The 18,426-nt window shown below is 57.0% G+C and overlaps 3 protein-coding genes across 7 annotated transcripts in view; 1 reads left to right on the forward strand and 2 right to left on the reverse strand.

Moving 5' to 3' along the window:
• NCAPH2 (non-SMC condensin II complex subunit H2) overlaps positions 1 to 11,825 on the forward strand; it is a 12,216-nt gene extending 391 nt beyond the window's left edge. Inside the window, exons 2-22 of one of the 4 annotated variants that reach the window (XM_040637777.1) lie at positions 405 to 500; positions 1,196 to 1,305; positions 4,323 to 4,424; positions 7,016 to 7,071; positions 7,181 to 7,265; positions 7,343 to 7,411; positions 7,537 to 7,616; positions 7,707 to 7,840; positions 8,115 to 8,195; positions 8,625 to 8,755; positions 9,433 to 9,495; positions 9,849 to 9,915; positions 10,108 to 10,215; positions 10,315 to 10,368; positions 10,522 to 10,592; positions 10,671 to 10,761; positions 10,855 to 10,926; positions 11,013 to 11,068; positions 11,148 to 11,249; positions 11,343 to 11,492; positions 11,558 to 11,825. In XM_040637777.1, coding sequence (XP_040493711.1) covers positions 1,303 to 1,305; positions 4,323 to 4,424; positions 7,016 to 7,071; positions 7,181 to 7,265; positions 7,343 to 7,411; positions 7,537 to 7,616; positions 7,707 to 7,840; positions 8,115 to 8,195; positions 8,625 to 8,755; positions 9,433 to 9,495; positions 9,849 to 9,915; positions 10,108 to 10,215; positions 10,315 to 10,368; positions 10,522 to 10,592; positions 10,671 to 10,761; positions 10,855 to 10,926; positions 11,013 to 11,068; positions 11,148 to 11,249; positions 11,343 to 11,492; positions 11,558 to 11,698 — 1,716 coding nt within the window. In that variant the 5' untranslated portion in view covers positions 405 to 500; positions 1,196 to 1,302 and the 3' untranslated portion in view covers positions 11,699 to 11,825. The remainder of the gene's footprint in view (positions 1 to 404; positions 501 to 1,195; positions 1,306 to 4,322; positions 4,425 to 7,015; positions 7,072 to 7,180; positions 7,266 to 7,342; positions 7,412 to 7,536; positions 7,617 to 7,706; positions 7,841 to 8,114; positions 8,196 to 8,624; positions 8,756 to 9,432; positions 9,496 to 9,848; positions 9,916 to 10,107; positions 10,216 to 10,314; positions 10,369 to 10,521; positions 10,593 to 10,670; positions 10,762 to 10,854; positions 10,927 to 11,012; positions 11,069 to 11,147; positions 11,250 to 11,342; positions 11,493 to 11,557) is intronic. The other 3 variants (XM_040637778.1, XM_040637776.1, XM_040637775.1) reach the window with 3 other exon arrangements.
• Positions 11,826 to 11,971: 146 nt separating this feature from the next.
• Positions 11,972 to 13,932, reverse strand: LOC103674001 (protein SCO2 homolog, mitochondrial). Of its 2 annotated transcripts, none has more exons than XM_008702863.2 (2): positions 13,478 to 13,932; positions 11,972 to 12,813 (listed from the first exon to the last, which is right to left on the reverse strand). In XM_008702863.2, the coding sequence occupies exon 2, from the start codon at positions 12,798 to 12,800 to the stop codon at positions 12,000 to 12,002; it is 801 nt and encodes a 266-aa protein (XP_008701085.1). In that variant the 5' UTR covers positions 12,801 to 12,813; positions 13,478 to 13,932; the 3' UTR covers positions 11,972 to 11,999. The 2 variants fall into 2 exon arrangements, with proteins under 2 accessions (XP_008701085.1, XP_008701084.1); XM_008702862.2 differs by lacking the exon at positions 13,478 to 13,932 and adding an exon at positions 13,323 to 13,471.
• A 3,397-nt stretch (positions 13,933 to 17,329) lies between these two features.
• Positions 17,330 to 18,322, reverse strand: LOC103674107 (outer dense fiber protein 3B; the record flags this gene model as incomplete). The annotated part of the gene is made up of 4 exons (XM_040637101.1): positions 17,330 to 17,462; positions 17,574 to 17,714; positions 17,852 to 17,973; positions 18,118 to 18,322. Coding segments are annotated over 4 exons (549 nt in total), but the record flags the coding sequence as incomplete, so codon positions are not given.
• Positions 18,323 to 18,426: the final 104 nt, after the last annotated feature.

Raw genomic sequence — 18,426 nt, forward strand, 5'->3', positions numbered from 1 at the left:
TTTTTTTTTTTTTTTTTTCTCTTTCCCCAATTCCACCTCTGCCTCTTGAAATTACCCCTTATTAAAGTAGCCTGGAGTTGTCATCACAGGTCGCTACCTGTTAGTGAGCCGCGAAATGGATTTAGTGGGTGGTGACTAGCATTTTTCTCTAGTGTAACAGAATAGACTAGTATTTGTGTGCATGTTTGGGTATTTGAGAGAGCTGGATCACGGGTGAAGAGGGATTTTTTTATCTTGGATTTTCAAACCGGTTTCAAGCTACTGTCATGTTTCCCCTCGTCAGTATTTAGTCTTTTTTCCTGCTTGACAGCCGGGTCTAGGCCTTGTGATGAGCTGTCTGCTCCATTTGTGCACATCGCTTTCATTCCGCAACCCACTTGGACTGCTCTCATCTTTATCAACAGTGACGTCCATCCTGCCAAATCCAAGGGACGCTGGAAATGTGACCTTATTCGGCCAGCAACATTTGTTGGGCAGACCACTCCCTCTTTTTGGAACAGGTTTACCTGCTCTGATTTTTTCCCCATGTCATTTGCTTACTTTTTCTCTGCTGTCCAGTCTTTGTGTGTTGAGCTCCCCTGAGCAGAGTCTGGGCCATCTTCTTATATATCTCCTCCAAACAATCTCACTTATTTCCATGATTTTAAGTATTACATGTATGAGGATAAATCTCAGATTTATATCTCCATCCCAGATCTTTTCTCTGAATTTATTTTCTGTGTCCAGGTAGTCACTTTTGACATTCTACTTAGATGTTCCATGATAGCATCTCAGATTTAATACATTAAAACAGAGCTTTTGGGGTGCTTGGATAGCTCAGTCTAATAAGCATCTGCCTTCGGCTCAGGTCATGATCTCAGGTCCTGGGATGAAGCCCCGCCTCAGGCTCACTGCTCAGTGGAGAGTCTGTTTCTGCCTCGCCCTCTCTCCCCCTCCCCCTGCTTGTGCTCTTTCTCAAGTAAATAAATAAAATCTTAAGAAAAAAAGTAACATGGAGCTCTTGCCTAAATCCCAGTCTTCCTGATCTGGTAAATAGCACTACTGATCAACGAAAGGTGAGAGCTAAGAGCTGCTCTAGTGAAACCCCATGCTTTACACCCAGTTCACCCATGAATTCTGTCAGTTACACCACACAGAATTTCATTTGAATTCATCTGTTCTTTATCTCAGATTCACGTAAAACCTTCCTTCCTAGGCTCCTTACAGCTGTTTTTGGCCCCATCCTCCTCTGCTTGTACACATAGACTGCTGAGAAAATTTGGAGAACTCTGCTGGGTGGGCCTACTGTGGATTCAGGTTTCCATGGTGAGCAGAGTGTTTGGTGATGCCTGGTAAATCTACTTTCTAGCTTGGTCAGCTCCCTTCCTGCCCGCCCCTCCCTCCCTCCCTCCCTCCCTCCTTCCCTTCCTCCCTCCCTTCTTTCCTTTCTTCCTTCTGGTTTTTTAAAAAAATATTTTAATATTTAATTTAAAATTTTTTTTTCAAGAGAGAGCACGTAGGGAGGAGGGGCGGGGAGGAGGAGAGAGAATCTCAAGCAGACTCTGTGCTCAGCATGGAACCTGACGAGGGGCTTGATCTTTTGACCCTGAGTTTGAGACCTGAGCCAAAACCAAGAATTGGATGCTTAACCAACGAAGTCCTGATTTCCCTGCTTCTAGTTTTGTCTTTCTCTTCATTTTCCATGCAGCTATCAGAAAGTTTTCTTTTTTAAATTTTAACACATTGTATCATGTTGCTCTTCTCTTTCATCCATTTATTTGTTTATTGTTGTGGAGCGTCTGTTGTAGCCAAGAATCTTGTTAAACCCTGAGAAAATAGTGGCAAGGAAACAGTAGTCCCTGCTTCCCCCTGTGGGAAGGTGGATCCTAAGGAAGTAACCAGCAGAGTTGTTGGAACAGGTTTAGTTCTACAGAGAGGTTAAGAGATGGGCTCCAAGGCCTAGCTAATAGGTGGCAGAGCAGAGGCCGCCTCCTCACTGTGTCTTAGTGTAAAAACTAACTGATGAGAGATTCAGAAGAAAAGTTGAGGGCTCCAAGAAGAGTTTACCTGGGGGACCTAACTTTGGTGAAAGGAGTTGGCAGTCATAGTGAGCTGAAGAATGTTCCAAGGTTCTGAGGTGGGAAAGTGCTTGGCTCCATGGGGGACCTGGAGAGGGAGTCCTGTGTGACCACTGTACAGCGAGTAGGGGAGAGTGGGTAACTGGAGAGGGAAGCTGGTTAGCATGCGAGGCTCTCTTTAGGGTTTGGGTTTTTTTTCCTAAGAGTGGCAGAAAGCCATTAGGGTTCTGAGTGGAGTGATGTAATCTGCCTTGTGTCTTCAGACAGGCACCTGCTTGTGAAGAGTAGGCTGGAGGGGAGTGAAGGGCGGGAAGAACCAAGTTAGTGCCAAGGTCCAGGCAAGAGGTGGGGCTGGCTGAGCGTGAGTGGTAGTCAGTGTGGAGAGGAGCAGACAGGTTAGAGTGGAGCATGGAAATGTCAGGGAATGTGGCATGGACTGAATGGAGGAAGTGAGAGACGACAGGAAGGAGCTAAGACTTGCAGGTTTGTGGACAGGTGGTTGGGGGGATATCTAGGGTTCAGTGTGGACCTGTCCAGTATGAATTTTGGTTAAGACATCCAAGTGGTGTTTGAAGAAGGCAGTTGGATATATGGGTTTAGGCTTAGACAGGAGGTCCAATCTGGAGCATGTGTTTAGGAATTGTTTGAAGGCAGTGGAGTGTGAGGTCCTGCAAGTGGGTGAGCCAGCCTAGGCTGAGAAGAAAAGGGCCACCTCTGTAGCTCAAGGCCTGGGTGACTCAGCTGTCCTCTCCTTCATATTCCGTCCTTTCAGGGAAAGCCCTCATTTATTTCCAGAATCCTCTGCACTCTCTCAGGCTGTCATGCTCTTCCACTGACCTGGAAAACTCCCTCTGTCCTTCAGGAATTAGTAGAAGTGGCCACTTGGTAGTGTCCGCCCAGACTCCCCCTTCTTTGGGCCCCCATATTGCCTAATGTCTAACCTTGCTCCCCAGCACACCCTGCACGTTGGGCACGTGTGCATAATACTCACTTTCCTAAGTAGCTGGATCCCGGGTCTGCTAACTGTCTTTTGTGGGAGTGGTTCTTTCTAAAAGGCCACTCCCTTCATCTCTCTGGGGAGTAGCTGTCTTTCAGGCTTAGCTCTGATGTCAGCATTTCCTTTGTTCATCAAACACTTGTTGGACCCTAACTTCAGGCCCTGAGGTGGAGGCTGGAATTGGCCCTAACAAGGCGGTGAGAAGCCCCCGGCCTGTGAGCCACACTGCAGGAGTATTCACACCCGCACAGCTGGGAGCGGGCGTTCTAGGCAGATGGAAGGCAAAGGCAAAGGGCTTGAAAAAACATGTGGGGCTTCAGAGTGCTGTTTGCTGAGAGGTGTGCAGGCGGGGCCCAGGTTGTGGGGGGCCCCTGGGTTAAGAATGGAGATAAAAAGTTTGGGGACATTTAGATTTGTTGGGGTGGCGCTAAGGGCAGTCCTGCAGTGTAGGAGAGCGCGCTGCTGTAGCTGGGTTTGGGAATTGTTGGCATATGGTCTGTGGACCACTGACACTTAAGAGGTGGTAGGAGCTGAGGGACGCCTGGGTGGCACAGCGGTTAAGCGTCTGCCTTCGGCTCAGGGCGTGATCCCGGCGTTCTGGGATCGAGCCCCACATCAGGCTCCTCCGCTATGAGCCTGCTTCTTCCTCTCCCACTCCCCCTGCTTGTGTTCCCTCTCTCGCTGGCTGTCTCTATCTCTGTCGAATAAATAAATAAAAATCTTAAAAAAAAAAAAAGAGGTGGTAGGAGCTGGGGCTTGGGGGAATCTTGGGGTCAGGGGTTGCAGAGGAAGGAGGAGGACTCACTTGGAAGTGTTTCCTTAGTTTCCGCTTAAAGGGTTTAGACCCCAGCAATTTGTGTCTGCCATCCCCGCCGCTGAGATTCCCCTTTCCTTCTCTCAGGTGACGGGTCTTCTTGCCCGATTCTATCCAAGTTGGCCTTGACTTGGATGGGCTCAGTGTGGAGCATCTGCAGGCCTCCAGAAGGGAACTGCTGTGCAGCTCTAGCCGTCTGTGGCTGGTATACTCTAGGGGCCTCCGTTTTCCAAAGCACTAGGTCTCAGAGGTTACAGGCAGTAGGAGAAATCACAAAGACCTGCCTCTCCCCTCCAAAAATTAAAAAAAGGACAACTAGAGAGTCCTGAGCAGAGCCAGTGCTCTGAGGGGTGCCTTGTGGTGATCAGGCATTGCAGGCTGGGTGCCGGGTGGGCTCTTTGGGGAGAAGTGTACAGATTTTGGCTCCCCAATGCCCTGGTGTTGTGTCTTGCAGCTGGACCAGATCTGCATTTCTTTTGACGAAGGGAAAACTACAATGAACTTCATTGAGGCAGCGCTATTGATCCAGGGGTCTGCCTGTGTCTACAGTAAGAAGGTGGGCACCCCCTGGCTGCTGGTCTAATGGGACTGAGGTTCACTGTCCTGCTGGGGCAGGTGGCAGGCTCACCTGTCTGTTCCCTGCCTTGCCGGCGTCTTCTGTCTTTCCTATTCCTCACCACCTTGTAACACAACTTGGATATATAATTGAACAATTATAATTGAGGAACAAGCCTGGATTTATAATTGCAGGGCCTGCTGCTAATGCTAGACATCCCGCAATGTACAGGAGAGCCCCACGTAACAGAATTATCCAGTCTAAAACGTCAGTAGTCCCAAAGCCCAGAAACCATGTTATAGATTGAGAGGAAAAGCAGAATGAAGGGAATATCTTGGGAAAAACCAATATCTAGGAAGTGCCCACCAGAAGGAAAAGTCAGAGAAAGGCAAATTAAAAAAATGTCCAGAAATCAGAGATGTAGAGAATTTTAAAGGGGAAGAAAAAAGACCGAAATTGTTGAATTTAGTGAATTGACCCACACAGGGAAGGTTTTCAGGTGTCTAGTGGGTCTGTAATTGGAAGGTCACCAGGGGTTTCAGTGAGAGGAGGGTGAGACTGGGGTGGAGAGAGGCGAGGAGGCACCATTTGACCCCTTGTAGGAGAGGTTACAGGGAGGGGACGAGGATGGGCAGTAAGTAAAGCAGCGGTCCTCCACCCAGCTGTGGTCCACCTCATGCCCAGCTCCTGGCCCTTGCCTGGCCTGGTGAGATCAGGTTTTCTTAAACTATCCTTAGTGACAGACAAGATTGAACACCACGGAGCTGAAGGGTAAAAGGGTAGGTGGGGCAGCAGATGAAACAAGATCGTGGTGGAAATAGTTGAGGAGTGGGTCAGGGCTGTGGTTGCTGGGCCTCATCTCAGGAGTCTGGAGGGAGAAGTCCGTTTTGAGGTAGAGAAGTTGGACACAGGCATTTGGGAGTTCCTGCTGAGGGCCCCAGTTTTCATAACAGAGAATAAAAGTCAGTTGTGAGAATCAGCTACTGGGTAGAAAATTTGGAGAGTGAAATTTGGTGAAAGTTCAAAGTACTCCTGAGGGGAATGCAAAACAAGACAGTCATGACCGAGGGCACCGGCAGTCTGATGGACGCTCAGTGCATCTTGCACTTGCGTGAGCTTCCTCCAGCCATACTTAGCCACCCCTGGTGTAGGAGCAAGGAAAAGTGGGTGACAGCGCTGATCCAGAATTGGCAGTTTAGTGGGCGGCGGGAGAAGGAGAAAAGGTGCACAGGAGGTAAGCATTTGGAAGTGTCTAACAGGGTCCCAGCTGGGGAAGGGTGAGTGACCTACACTCAGGCTTAACTTGCACAGGACACAGTGGATTTACCTCTAGGCACTAGAAGTTATTAAGACAGTTGAAGATCTCGTTAATTTTGTCCTAGATAATCCCATTAAATCAGATTCCTATGTCCTGCATCTGTCCTAAGAAGGAGTGTCTACAGCTAACTTCGCACAGGACACGAGGTGACAGACACATGGGTGTGTGGTAAAGCAGGTGCAGAGACGTGTTAACAGGGAAGTCTGGAAGGTGTGGGGTCAGTAGCGTCCACTAGGACTTGCTGAAACGATGGAGATGTTCTGTGATCTGGGCCATCAAAGCTGGTAAGTACTAGTTACATGCGGCTGCCAAGCCCTTGAAATGTGGCCAGTGTGGAGGAGGAATTTTGAGTGTTACTAACTTGGCCAACTTTACTGAAATGGGTAAAGTCACATGTAGCTAGTGGTTGCAGATCAGGTCATGCAGCCTGGGATTCACACATCCCTGGGTGCAAATCCTGGACCCACCGCTGATCCAGGCAGCTTTATCTCTCTCAGTTATTCTATGGTGTGGGAACAGCAGTGATACCTACTTCAGACAGACTGGGTGGGATGAAGCACGAACACAGTCCTGTATACGTGGCAAACGCTTAAGTTAATGTTTATTAGTCCTAATAAACGGGGCCTATGTCTTGAGGGGCCGCCATCCGTTGCGCTCACCACTGTGTCCAGTGCCAAGCCCCATACATAAAAGAAGTGGAATAAACATCTGTTGGGTGGGGGAAAAAGGCAGGACCAAGAAGAGAGAGTTGCGTGTGCTCTTGGGGACTGTTACTCCAGAAGCAATGGCCCAGAGGTGGCCCACATGCATACCCTGCTGGCCAGCATCTCAGAAGTCCTGACCCTCACCATAATGGTGGGGTCCCACAGGTGTGGCCGGGGCTTCTGGAGGTGGGGCACTGGTGGCCCGCGCCTGCGGGAGGAAAAGGAGCCAGCTATGGGTGCTGGGCGGGAGCAGCACAGAGATGGGCCAGTGGACCACATGCAGGCTGGTGTGCAGGGCGTGAAGGCAAGCAGGGCTGCCTGAGGCAGCTACTTGTGTGGCTGTGTGGAGTGTGGGGACAGAGGAAGAGGAGAGGACCACAACTGATGAGACATGCTAGTTGGACTAGAGACGTCTTTCTGGCAGCCACATTGGCAGGACTTGTGCTGGAAGTTTTGGAGAGGACAGTGGGCTTCTCCGTGTACGTACACAGCGAGGGCTCTGGGGAGGGCCGTGGAGCATCTGGGTAGGCTTTTCTTTCCGCTCCTCACGGTCTACTTCTGGTCACCAGGTGGAATACCTCTACTCGCTGGTCTACCAGGCTCTTGATTTCATCTCTGGCAAGAAGTGAGTACTGGTCTGAGCCAGGAGGCGGAGGCCTGTGTGTCTGCCCCGTGTGCAGCTTGGGGGAGGCCCCTGCAGCCTCTGACGTGTCCATGCATTGATTCTCTCTCAGGCGGGCCAAGCAGCTCTCCTCAGTGCGGGAAAATGGGGCCAATGGGGACAGCATGTCCACGGCTCCCCAGGAGGTGGAGGACCAGGTGAGATTTCTTGGGTGCGTGGCCACTGCCCACTGAGCACGTGCCAGGCGCTGCCCCTGAGCTCTATCTCCCCACAGTTCCTGTCACTGGATGACCTCCCTGACTCCCGTGCTAATGTGGATCTGAGGAATGACCTGCCCCCCCGGGTGAGTACCCGTCCTTCTGTAGGGGCTGCAGTAACTGAGGGGGGTTTGGAAGGTGTCATCCCATATGGGTTCCCCACCTGGAGCCCATGGGACCTGTGGCTCACCCACTCTTGGCCTCCGTGTAGGAGGTCCTCATCGTCCCTCTCCTGCCCATGGCCCTTGTGGCTCCTGATGAGGTGGAGAAGAATGTCAACCCCCTGTACAGGTACCAGCCTGAGCCTGGCTGAGGGGAGTCATAAGGGGAGAGGGCTGCCTGAGAAGGGTCTCTGCAGTGGCTGTGTTTTTGCCTGCACAGCTGTCAGGGGGAGGTCCTGGCCAGCCGGAAGGATTTTAGGATGAATACGTGCACCCCCCACCCCCAAGGAGCCTTCATGTTGGAGCCAGTGGGCATCTCCCCTGTGGAGACACTGCTGCCGAGGAACCAGAACGGTGAGGGCTTGGCTGTGAGGGGCTTAGGAAGGAAGGGTCTTGTGGGCTGGACCTCTTGTCGGGTCCCCTGTGCCTGTGCCTGCCAGCTCTGGTCCCACCTCCTTCCCCAGGCACCTGCACTGAAGATGGGTCTGTTGGGGCACTTCCCCTTTGCCCCCTCTTTGCCCATAGCTGGGTCACCCTAGGGTACCTGAGTCCTGTGCCAGATTTCTACTCTCCCTGCCCCCTGGGGGAGGGGTTGGGCTGACCCTCTCCAATCTCCCATCTTTCCCAGAGGCTGAGAGGGCTGAGGAGCAGCCAATGGAAGTCTCTGTGTGCAGTCCTGTCCCTGTGCTCAGCATCTCCCAGGAGCCAGGTGAGAAGAGAGGACGTGGTGGACTTGCAGGGTGAGGGTGGGGGTGATGGGGCTCTGCACAGGGCTGTGCTCAGCCACCCCAGGGGTGAGGTGCAGGGAGCAAGGAAGCCTGGCCTCGGCCTCCCCCCCACCTTGGCCCACTGTGCTGTCTTGGTCTCAATACTCTGACCATTCTTGGGCCTGTGAGGTTTGGACCTACCCCTCCTTCCTGGGCAAGCACGGATGGCAGCATTTCAGGAGGAAAATTGCTGAAAAGTAAAAGGAGCCAAACAAAACAGAGTGGCATGACGAGAGGAGTGCGAAATGCTCTGCTACGTTCGCTGGGTCTGGTGAATGCGGCTGAGTGAAGGAAGGGCCTCGCAGGTTCTCCTGGGTGTTGGCCAGGCTCAGCCTCCCACCTGCTGTCTGGTCTCTTACTCCCCTGCTCAGGTGCCTCTCCAGAAGGCCCGATGCCTGGAGGTGGTGGTGAGGATGAGGATGCAGAGGGGGCAGCAGAGCTCCCTGAGGCCACAGCCCCCGAGGTCCCTCAGGAGCCCCAGGAACCCAGAAGCCCACAGCAGGTGGGACCCCAGCTGAGGCCTGCAAAGCTCAAGCCGTCAGCTGGGCAAGCTTCCCCACACTTACATGGGATAGGCAGTCCTGTGGGCTTTGCCCCCAGGCCCGTAGGTCTCTGCTTCTTCCCTCTGGGCCTTGCACACCAGGGCTGCAGGTGCATCCTCCAGACTGCCTTCCTCTTTCTGAGTAGAACAGCCGCGGCTCCTCAGAAAGGAGCTGGGGTTCAAGGGTCTGAGCCCTGTGGTGTTCATGGCTACCACCTAGCATGGCAGCTGGTTTCGAAAGCTGACCCTTTGGCAGGAGGGGATGGGCTTTGGAGGCTTTTGCTGCTTCCCTCTACCCCCAAGGGTCAGCTTTGTGTTTCAGCCTGGAGCTGAGAAATCTTTTTATTAAAACTGGTGCACATAGGAAAAATGTTAACATGTTAATTTTGTTTGGTAGATGTGTGATGTTTATCATATCATCATCATCATTATTTGGTATTTAGAAAAAAAAAAAGTACCCCATGGTCACTAGTTCATTGGTTTGTATGTTCTCCTAAAATTTTTCCTAGAGTTTTTGTTTGCCCTCAGAGGGTCCCTGCAGGGTTCTTGACGTCTGACCCCAGAGCACAGCTGCTGGGTTGCCTGAGCCTTGGGTGGGGGAGGAGGAGAGAGGGATCCCTGGGGCTGTTTCTTTACAGAGTGCTGCCCAGCCTAGTAGGTGTGTGCTGCGGGAGCGACGGGAGCCAGCGTCCCTGCTGAAGGTGAGGGGTAGTGAGGCTCAGACCCCCTACCAGGGAGGATGTGCTTGAGGCTCCACTGCCCACCCCTTACTCCTGCTAGCTTTCAGAGCCCTGGATGCCTGGGCTCCTAGCCTGAGGCCCTTTGTGCTGGCTCTCTTTTGCGAAGAATCTTCCTTCCTCCAGAAATTGAATCACCTCTTCTGCTGCTCTGGGGCACCTCCCTCCCTAGTGTGTCACCCTTGGGTCCTGGATTGAACGTGGCTAGGCCTTCTCTGGCTGTCACTGCACTCCATGTCTGGGCTTGTGGGGGAGGGTGCACATCCCTTGCTCCCCCCCGCCCCCCGCCACAGTGTCTGCTTGTCCTGTGTGCTTAGGAGACTCCAGACCCCTGGCAGAGCCTGGACCCCTTTGATTCCCTGGACTCTAAGCCCTTCAAGAAAGGTAATTGGGTGGAGGGACACCTTCACTTGGGCATCTGTGGATGGGTTCTCTGGAGCACTAGTGGTTGATGAGGCTGGGGCATTAGCCTGGTGGGGACTGTGCTCCCTTGTGCAGTTGTTCCTAGAGCGTGTGGGTGCCATAGCTACCCCAGGGTAGGAAGTTGTGCTCTGAGACATAGTCGTTTGCCCCCAGGTAGGCCTTACTCTGTGCCCCCCTGTGTGGAGGAAGTTCCAGGACAGAAGCGCAAGAGGAAGGGTGCCAGCAAGCTGCAGGACTTCCACCAGTGGTACCTGGCTGCCTGTGAGTGGTGGTGGTGGTGGGACTGGGCCAGCACGGGAGGGTCTGGGTACAGCCTACAGGGACCTGACTTGGTTCCCGCTGACCAAATTCTCTTGAAAGATGCTGACCACGCTGACAGCAGGAGGCCCCGGCGAAAGGGCCCGTCCTTTGCAGGTGAGGCAGAGCCGTGTGTGCACTCCAGAGGGACAGTGGTGCCATGCCATATTCTGCCTGCCTCCCCGTGACCTGGGGGTGCCTAGGGCTCTAGGTGGACTGGGGGTACCTGGGCAGGACAGGGAGCCCCTCTCACAAGGCCTTCGTGTGCAGACATGGAGGTCCTGTACTGGAAGCACGTGAAGGAGCAACTGGAGACTCTCCGGAAGCTGCAGAGGAGGGAGGCAAGTACTGGCCACTGTCTGGACCCCCGCAGGGCCCCTAGTGGGGACAGCAGTGCATCATAGATGCTCTCTGCACAGATGGCTGAGCGGTGGCTGCCGAGGCCTGAGGAGGGGCTGTGGCCTGTGGAGGACCAGCTGGAGGACTCCTTGGAGGATCTGGAGGCAGCAGGTGGGAGCCTACTGGGATAGGCCTGGTGGGCGGGGGCGTTCAGCATCCACTGCCAGCAAACCTGCCTCCTGCTGGGGCTTCTCTGTCTACTAGCGGATGACTTTCTGGAGCCTGAGGAGTATGCTGAGCCTCAGGAGGCAAAGCCTGGGGAAGCTGCAGACCTGGGTAGGTCTGAGAGGGGCCCGAGGACAGGGGAAGGAGGAAGGGGTGTGGCCTGTGGCCACAGCAGCTCATAGTTGCCCCTCCTCCAGAAGCAGAGGCCATGCCAGCGTCCCTGAGCTATGAAGAGCTGGTCCGAAGGAATGTGGTAAGTCTGAGTTAGAGCAGTGGGTTGCTGGGCGAGGGGTCCCTGTACAGAAGGTGGCAGCTCCCTGGTCCTCCCCTAGGAGCTCTTCATCGCCACCTCTCAGAAGTTCGTCCAGGAGACGGAGCTGAGCCAGCGCATCAGGGACTGGGAGGACACTATCCAGCCCCTGCTCCAAGAGCAGGTGAGGGGTTGGGCCAAGCTCTGGCTGAGAAGTGGGGACTCCCCTGCTGCCTGCCTTGGTTTTGCCCCAGGATCTTGCCCCTCCTCCTTGCAGGAACAGCACGTGCCCTTTGACATCCATACTTATGGGGACCAGATAGTCTCAAGGTTCAGCCAGCTCAACCAGTGGTGTCCCTTTGCGGAGCTGGTAGCTGGCCAACCTGCCTTCGAGGTGTGTCGTTCCATGCTGGCGTCCCTACAGCTGGTGAGTGGCCCGGGGAGCCTGGGAGGGAAGTGGTCCCCGACTCCGCTGATACCTCATCCCTACAGGCCAACGACCACACGGTGGAGATCACCCAGCAGCCGGGGCTGGAGGCGGCCGTGGACACCATGTCCCTGAGACTACTCACGCACCAGCGGGCCCACAAGCGCTTCCAGACCTACGCTGCCCCCTCCATGGCCCAGCCCTGAGTGGGAAGCACTGAGGCTGAGGGGTGGGCTCTGGAGGTCCATCCCTCACGGGTGCTGGGTGTGCATCTGCTCACTCTACCCTTGTTTCCTGGCTGGCCCAGCCCAATAAAGTGGTGTTGCCATCCCACCCAACCCTTAAAAAAACTTAAACTCCTGCTCTGTGCAGGGAAAGGGCTGCCTGCCTATGCCCTACACCCCTGGCAAGTGACCAGGTCCTGAGCCCTTTCCTGCCCGGCCTCCTGGGGCCGCTGGGACAGATGACAGGCACACAGCTTTGTCTCACCCTCTTTAATGACCCGACTCAGTGCAGGACGCTGCGGAAGGCAGCCATGTGGCGCCTCACGCTGTCCGCAATCTGCTGTGCTGACCTGGCCCGGCTGTAGTAGTCTGTGAAGAGGCCGTCAGGGCTGAGCAGGTAGATGGCAATGGAGTGATCCACGACGTAATCCTGGTCCTCATCCTTAGGGCCAGCGCTGTAGTACACACGGTAGCTGCGGCTCACCTGGGCTACCTGCTCAGCAGAACCGGTCAGGCCCAGCAGCCGTGGGTGGAAGTCCTGTACGTAGCGGGCCATGGCTGCAACGGTGTCCCGTTCGGGGTCCACAGTGATGAAGACAGGCTGCACCGGGGGCAGGCCGGGCTCGGCCTCCAGCTCCTGTACCACCTGCACCAGCTTCTCCAGCTCGTCGGGGCAGATGTCGGGGCAGTGAGTGAACCCAAAGTACATCAGCACCCACTGACCCCGGAAGTCAGCTTTGCAGCGCGCTTGTCCCCGGTGGTCCAGCAGGCTGAAGTCGCCCTGGCCCACAGCTGCCTGGCGCAGGGCCTCGGTCCGCTGTTGCTGTCGCCGCCGCTCCTTCTCAGCCCTTGCAGCCAGCCAGGCCCCGCCCAATCCAGCCCCAAACAAACCAGTGATCAACAGCCTGGTCCGAAACCCAGGGCCCTGGGGCTGGGTCTGCCTGCCCCTCTCTCCAGGGCCCTGCCTTGACAGGAGCCGGTACCTCACATGTACGGCCTCACCTCCCGGGGTCCAAAGGAGCGCTGGGGGCTTGAGAGGAGAGAGCCTGTGCCAAGCCTTGGGTGCCCAAATCAGCAGCAGCATGGGCCTGATGCTCCTGGAAGAAAGCCCAGCTGTCAGGAGCCTGTAGTGGCCTCAGCCTCCTGGGTCAGACTTGGGGTGGCTCTGGGGAGACTTGCCACTGTGTGAAAGACCAAGCCCACACTCCTGCTCACTGCAGCTGCTCCCTTAGTGCTCTGTAGAGCACACAAGTGCTTCACCGATGAGAAAAAGCTCCAGCTTAGGTGTCCCCCGGTGCCCATGGCTGTTACGCCTGTCCTCCCACCCTGGCCCTGGGTCCTGCGCCTGCAGCACTGTGTGGCCTGGGGAAGCACTCCTGCACCTCACCATCTCAGCTGACCAAGCATTCCAAGTGCATGCCTTGCCGAGTTCCTGAGCGTGTGTACCTGTTTGCAATAAACCCCCATTTCTTGAAAGGAGGCGGGTGAGTCTCTGGTTTCAAGCCTCAAAGACGGACTCCTGCGGCCTGCCCACCCGGCGCTCAGTAGCAACTCTGTGCGCCCACGCGAGGCCGCCCACAAGGCGCACCTTCCACGTCGAGCTTACCTGGTGCTCTCACCCCGGGAGAGAAGCGAGGTCTCTACTTGGCACAAGCCCACCCTCTTCATATCTGGGATTCCGACACCGAATTCGGTGTCCTCCGCGGTGGGCAGGAGCCCCTGGAACGTTTGCTAGGTGGAGGTCCTAAGACTCCCCCTCACCTGTCCAGCTGCTGAAAAGACCCTCCCGGGGATACACGTCTGGTCTCCGCCGCGTCCGGTGGCTTGCGCTCGGGGCTGACCTTCAGCACGTCCCACAGCCTCTCCACCTAGCTTCCTCCTTTACATACGCGCTCTAAGCTGTGCACGGGATGTGCCTGACAAGCAAAGACAGCCTGTGGATACTTCCTGGGCCCCTCTCTTCCAGGAGCCCCCACTTCCAGAGCGCCCCCCGGGCCGCGCAGCTCTCTGCCCAGCGGTAAGGTCAGAAAGGGGGACACCAGGCACGACCCAGGCTCCCTGGGACCCAGCGTCAGTATCGCGAGTCGGGGGTCAGCCCCGCTCTCTGCGAGCTAGTCGCCGCCGCGGCCTTGGCCACGATGCACGGTCGGGGTCGCTAGGCTGCGGAGCTATCGGCACGCTCGGCGCCAGCGCGCATGCGTCAAGGGCGTCACGCACGCGCAGGAAGAGGGCCTCCCCTCTTCCTTCCCACCGTCCCCAGCCTCCGCGCGCGTGCGCGAAAGGTGGCGGGCACCGCCTGAGTCCGCGTGCCGGGCGAGGCGGGGCTTCCTCCCTGGGCCCGCCCCTCCCTGCTCCCTTCGGCGGCGGCCGCACTTCCTTCGGAAGCGCCCGGGCTCGCGCCTTTCCCGCCATCCGCAGACCGCCCGCGCGCCGGGCACGGACCCTGGCTTCGCGTTCTCCGACTCTGCTGCTGTGTCGGTCGGCGCAGGGCGCGCGGTGCGAGGGCACAACGTCCCCTGCAGGCCACCGGGCGCGAGGAGGGGCGGGGATCGGCCCTGGCCGCAGCGCAGCCTTGAGCCCACCGCCGCCGGAGCCGATCCCCTGCGCGGCTGTCCCCGGACGAGCTCCTCGGAGCTGGCCGGAGGCTCCGCGGCGAGGGACGGGGAGTGGGGGGGGGGGTGTCCCAGGGGGAGGGTAGGAGGGCCTGGGGCCGCGGGTGAGAATCCGGAACTCAGGAAGGAGAGTGCCCAGGGCCAGGGCTCGGGGAAGGAAAGGGGATGGGAACTCAGAGAAGGGAAGGGGCCGGGTTTGGTGGGGAGGGACCGGGGTCTCCCGGCGCCCACCGTCCACGGGCGCGTGGAACTCCTCCTGCTCACGGGCGTGGGGGTCCCGGAGCATAGGTCTCGGGCCAGGCCCAGATCCAGGCTCTGCGCCCGAGCTTCCTCTCGAAGCGGCCCCGGGACTGAGCGGTCGTCCAGCTCCCAAGAAGCTATGGGACCAAACTGCCAGCGTTACGAAAGGGAGATTGAGCGCACATTAGGAGACCCACCAGACAGAGGCCACACAGGGTCCAGCAGGCACAGGTGCTCACCAGTGCTCTAGCCAGCTGCCGGGCATGGCTAGGGAATACTTGCCCCTCCAAATCCACCACCAGAGCGGATGGGTTCTGCACCATTTTCTGACCGAGGTTGAAGGCAGAGGGGACTGGAGGTGATAAGGAGGCTGGAGTTCCTGGGAGATGTGGGGAATGCTTAATCTTGGGTCAGTCACGAAGGGTTAAGGACCCTGAACATTGAGGACCAAGTTCCCTATGGGGGTAGGGCATCAATCAGGTCACCCTCTGGAGTTGGTGGTCAGGTATCTTGTTTTTTAAATAATCTCTACACCCAATGTGGGGCTCGAAATCACGACCCTGACATCAAGAGTTGCATGCTCTATCAACTGAACCAGGCAGGCGCCTGGGTGGTCAGGCATCATGTGATGACGGGACACTGACCCCAGGGTTGGTTCAGATCACCTGTTTTGGGGGAGGTCCCCTGGTCCCCTAATGGAGATCTGGCCTTTGTACAGTCAGAGGTCAGGTGTCTTTAATATGCAGGAGGTAGACCCAGAGTCGGGTCAGGTTACCTGTGATGACTAGTAGGCTGTTAATGAGGGCTGACATCTCTGGCTTCATACAGGATTCCATCGACAGGAACCAGCCTCCTGCCCTGACCCGCAGGACAGCAGCTCACTCCCCCTAGCAGCCCTTACATCTGACCAAACTCCCCTGTATCAGGACTCCCAGTGACCTTCAGTGACCCCTGCACTGACACTGTCATCAGCAACCATGACGAGTGTCCAAGACCATGACCAGAGACTTATGAACAATTCTGGTAAGTCCTCATTAATGACTGGTCTGACCCATCAGGGGTATTGACCAATATCCTATGGCCCATTAATGATTGATTAGAGTCCCAACACTGATTTTGATCAAGTCCCTATTAATGACTCCAACTGAAGTTTCTCTGATGACCAAAGTTCAATGACCATCAATGACCCATAGAAAACTTTGATCAATATCCAACCCTGATGAATGACGTATCAGTGATCCTTCAGAGATTCTGGCCAATGTTACTATCAATAATATCAATATCAATGTTACTAGATCAGTGATCAGTCAGCCCATCTGTACCTGCTCTGAGCTTTGGATGACAGTGAATCCAGAAATAGACTCCAGTTTATCCAAGTTGTGCTCCCCCCTTGCTCCAGACCACATCTGTTGATCATTGGTATGTGCTGGGCAGGGGTGCTGAGCACACCTGCACAAGCTACTCCCTTTACCTTCCCTGGTTAGGACGTCAGTTGGAGTTCTAGGCAGTTTGTAGTGGACGTGCAGCTGGTGGAGAAGGAAAAGAAATTGTCCTGTTTTGGTATGGGGAGCGAAGAGGAGGAGCCCAGTACGTATCCTGAGGGCTCAAGTCTGGGGAACCAAGGGAGAGGAATAGCCAGCTCTTCCCTTGGGAGTCCTGACTGGGGTACCCAAGGAGCTGGATAACTTGGTCTTGTTATGGGGGCTAATGGGGAGAGGGAACCTTAGTTCTGTCCTGGGGGTGAGAAGCCTGGGGTCTGCCTTTGGGGACTCCATCTAGGCCAGGCTTGAAATCAGGCTTGAAACTATTCCCTGTGGAATAGTTGTCTGTGAGCTGCTGCCCAGACTTGGCCAGGGCCAGCGCCACTGTCTTCTCCAGACCCATGCCCTGCAGTGGCATGGCCGTTTGCATGGCCCCGAGACATGGGATACGGTGGTGTAGCCAACGCGACGGGGCTGTTCCCACAGTCGTGGGGTATCCTGGGGTCACTGACAGTGGTGGGGCTCTGTGGGGCCCCCGGAGGCAGGCGGTCTCTGGCGTTGACCTTGGGGTCAAAGGCGCCCAGAAGTTCCCGCGCACCAATTTGCGCGCCCTCCGCGCTGCCGTCCACAGCGCGCATGAAGCCCCTGATGTCCCCCTAGCTCAGGCGGCCTGTCTCGTTCAGGCGGATCAGCTCCGGGAGTTGCGTGGGCTCTGGCGGTGGGGTCTGAAGGGCCCTAGCTCCCTGTGGCCCCATCGCTCCGGGCCTGCGGAGTGCGAGACAGCTGGAACCTGCCGCCGCCCTGTGTCTGTGTCTCTGCGGCAGGTGCACTTGTCCCAACTGGATCCGGTTTCTCCCTTTCGTATCCGCCCCCTCTGTCCCGTGTCTGTGTTGCCCATGTGCGTGTCTCCGTGTCTGGCTCCCACTTCTCGGCCTCACAACTTAAGCCCGGCCTGTACCTGTCCCAGACAGTGGCCCTCGCCCGTCCCGCTTTAGATTCCACCCGGGTTCCGCCCGGCCGGCCCGCAGCCGCAGGATGATGGCGGGTGGGCGGGGCCGCCCAGACAGGCGGGACTCTAGGCCAATGGCCACCTTAGGGGGCGGGACGACCCTGCTCACTTCTGCCCCGACCAATCACGAATGCCCGCGGCCGCGCGACTTCCGGGACTCCCCGGGCCAGTGGGCCCGAGGGGGTCTGGGAGCCCGTGGGCCCCAGTGTCCAGACGCGCACGCTCACCGCCCCACGCGACCGCCGCGAACACAGAGGGGCGGACACGCTGCTGGCTCGGGAAGCTTTAAGCAAACGTCTGCGGGGCAGCGCCCGCCCAGCCGGTCAGTCGTCCGCATTGGTCAGGACCCGGGCCAGGTAGTCCGAGTGCCGGATCCCGAAGCTCCAGCCGCGGGGCTTCCGGTGCTGCAGGCCCAGGAGACGTCGCTGAGCTCGCGGGGTGGCCCCGCGCCGGGACCCCCCGGACCCTGACCCTCATCCCCCGCCTCTGACCCTTGACCCGGTACTCCAGAACACCTGGTCCACGTTGTAGGCTGCGGGCCCCGGATTCAGGGTGTTGTCTTGGGGGAGCGAGGTCCGCGCCAGCATCGAGAACTGGGGGGCCCGAGACTTGTAGATCCCAGTGTTCACCACGTGGTAGGCGCAGGGGCCCGGGGTCTGTGGGAGGGCGGCAGGGGCGCTGGGTCCGGCCTCCATTCCCCTCTGACCACTGGCCCTCACCTCTTGCTTCGTGATCCTCTGTGGCCCGCCCCGCCGACCCCTAGCTACACCCCGCCGGGCATCCCCTCCCCCACCTTGCTGAGGTCCTCAAAGAAGCTGCCCACCGCGCTGCGGCCATAGATGGAGTAAGTTGGGGCCGAGACTTTACCGATGACGCGCGGACCCAAGAGCGAGGGCACAGTGTAGGTCCCAGGGCCTGGGGAGGAGCCAGCGAAGGGTGGGGTCTAGGGGTGAGTCTTCGCGGACAGGTCAGGGTCTCCCCGCCGCAGCCTGCAGAGTGGTAGGGATGGGAAGGGGGTGGGAAGGTCTACGGTGCCGGAATGGGCCTTTCTGGTCTCACCTGGGGTCTGCTGCTTCGCGTGGATGCCCCAGTTTCGGGGAGCGATGGTATGCCGAGGCGCACAGGGGTACGTCGCGTTCCCAGCTCGCTCCGGGAAGTATCTGCCTACGGGGCGGACCGGGGGTGTGGGCCGCAACAGGGTTGGGGGCCTGGTGGGGACCCGGGTTGGGGGCCAGGGGTTAGGGTGAATCCGAGGCACGATTTGTCAAAGCCCGGTGGGGCTTGGAGTTCTTGTGAGATCCGGATGTGGGGGGTACCAGTTTGGAGTGATAGGGTACACGAGGGCGGCTCGGGGCTCGGGGGGGGGGG

This window comes from Ursus maritimus, unplaced genomic scaffold (assembly GCF_017311325.1).
Source record: "Ursus maritimus isolate PB19 unplaced genomic scaffold, ASM1731132v1 scaffold_21, whole genome shotgun sequence".
Lineage (NCBI taxonomy): Eukaryota > Metazoa > Chordata > Mammalia > Carnivora > Ursidae > Ursus > Ursus maritimus.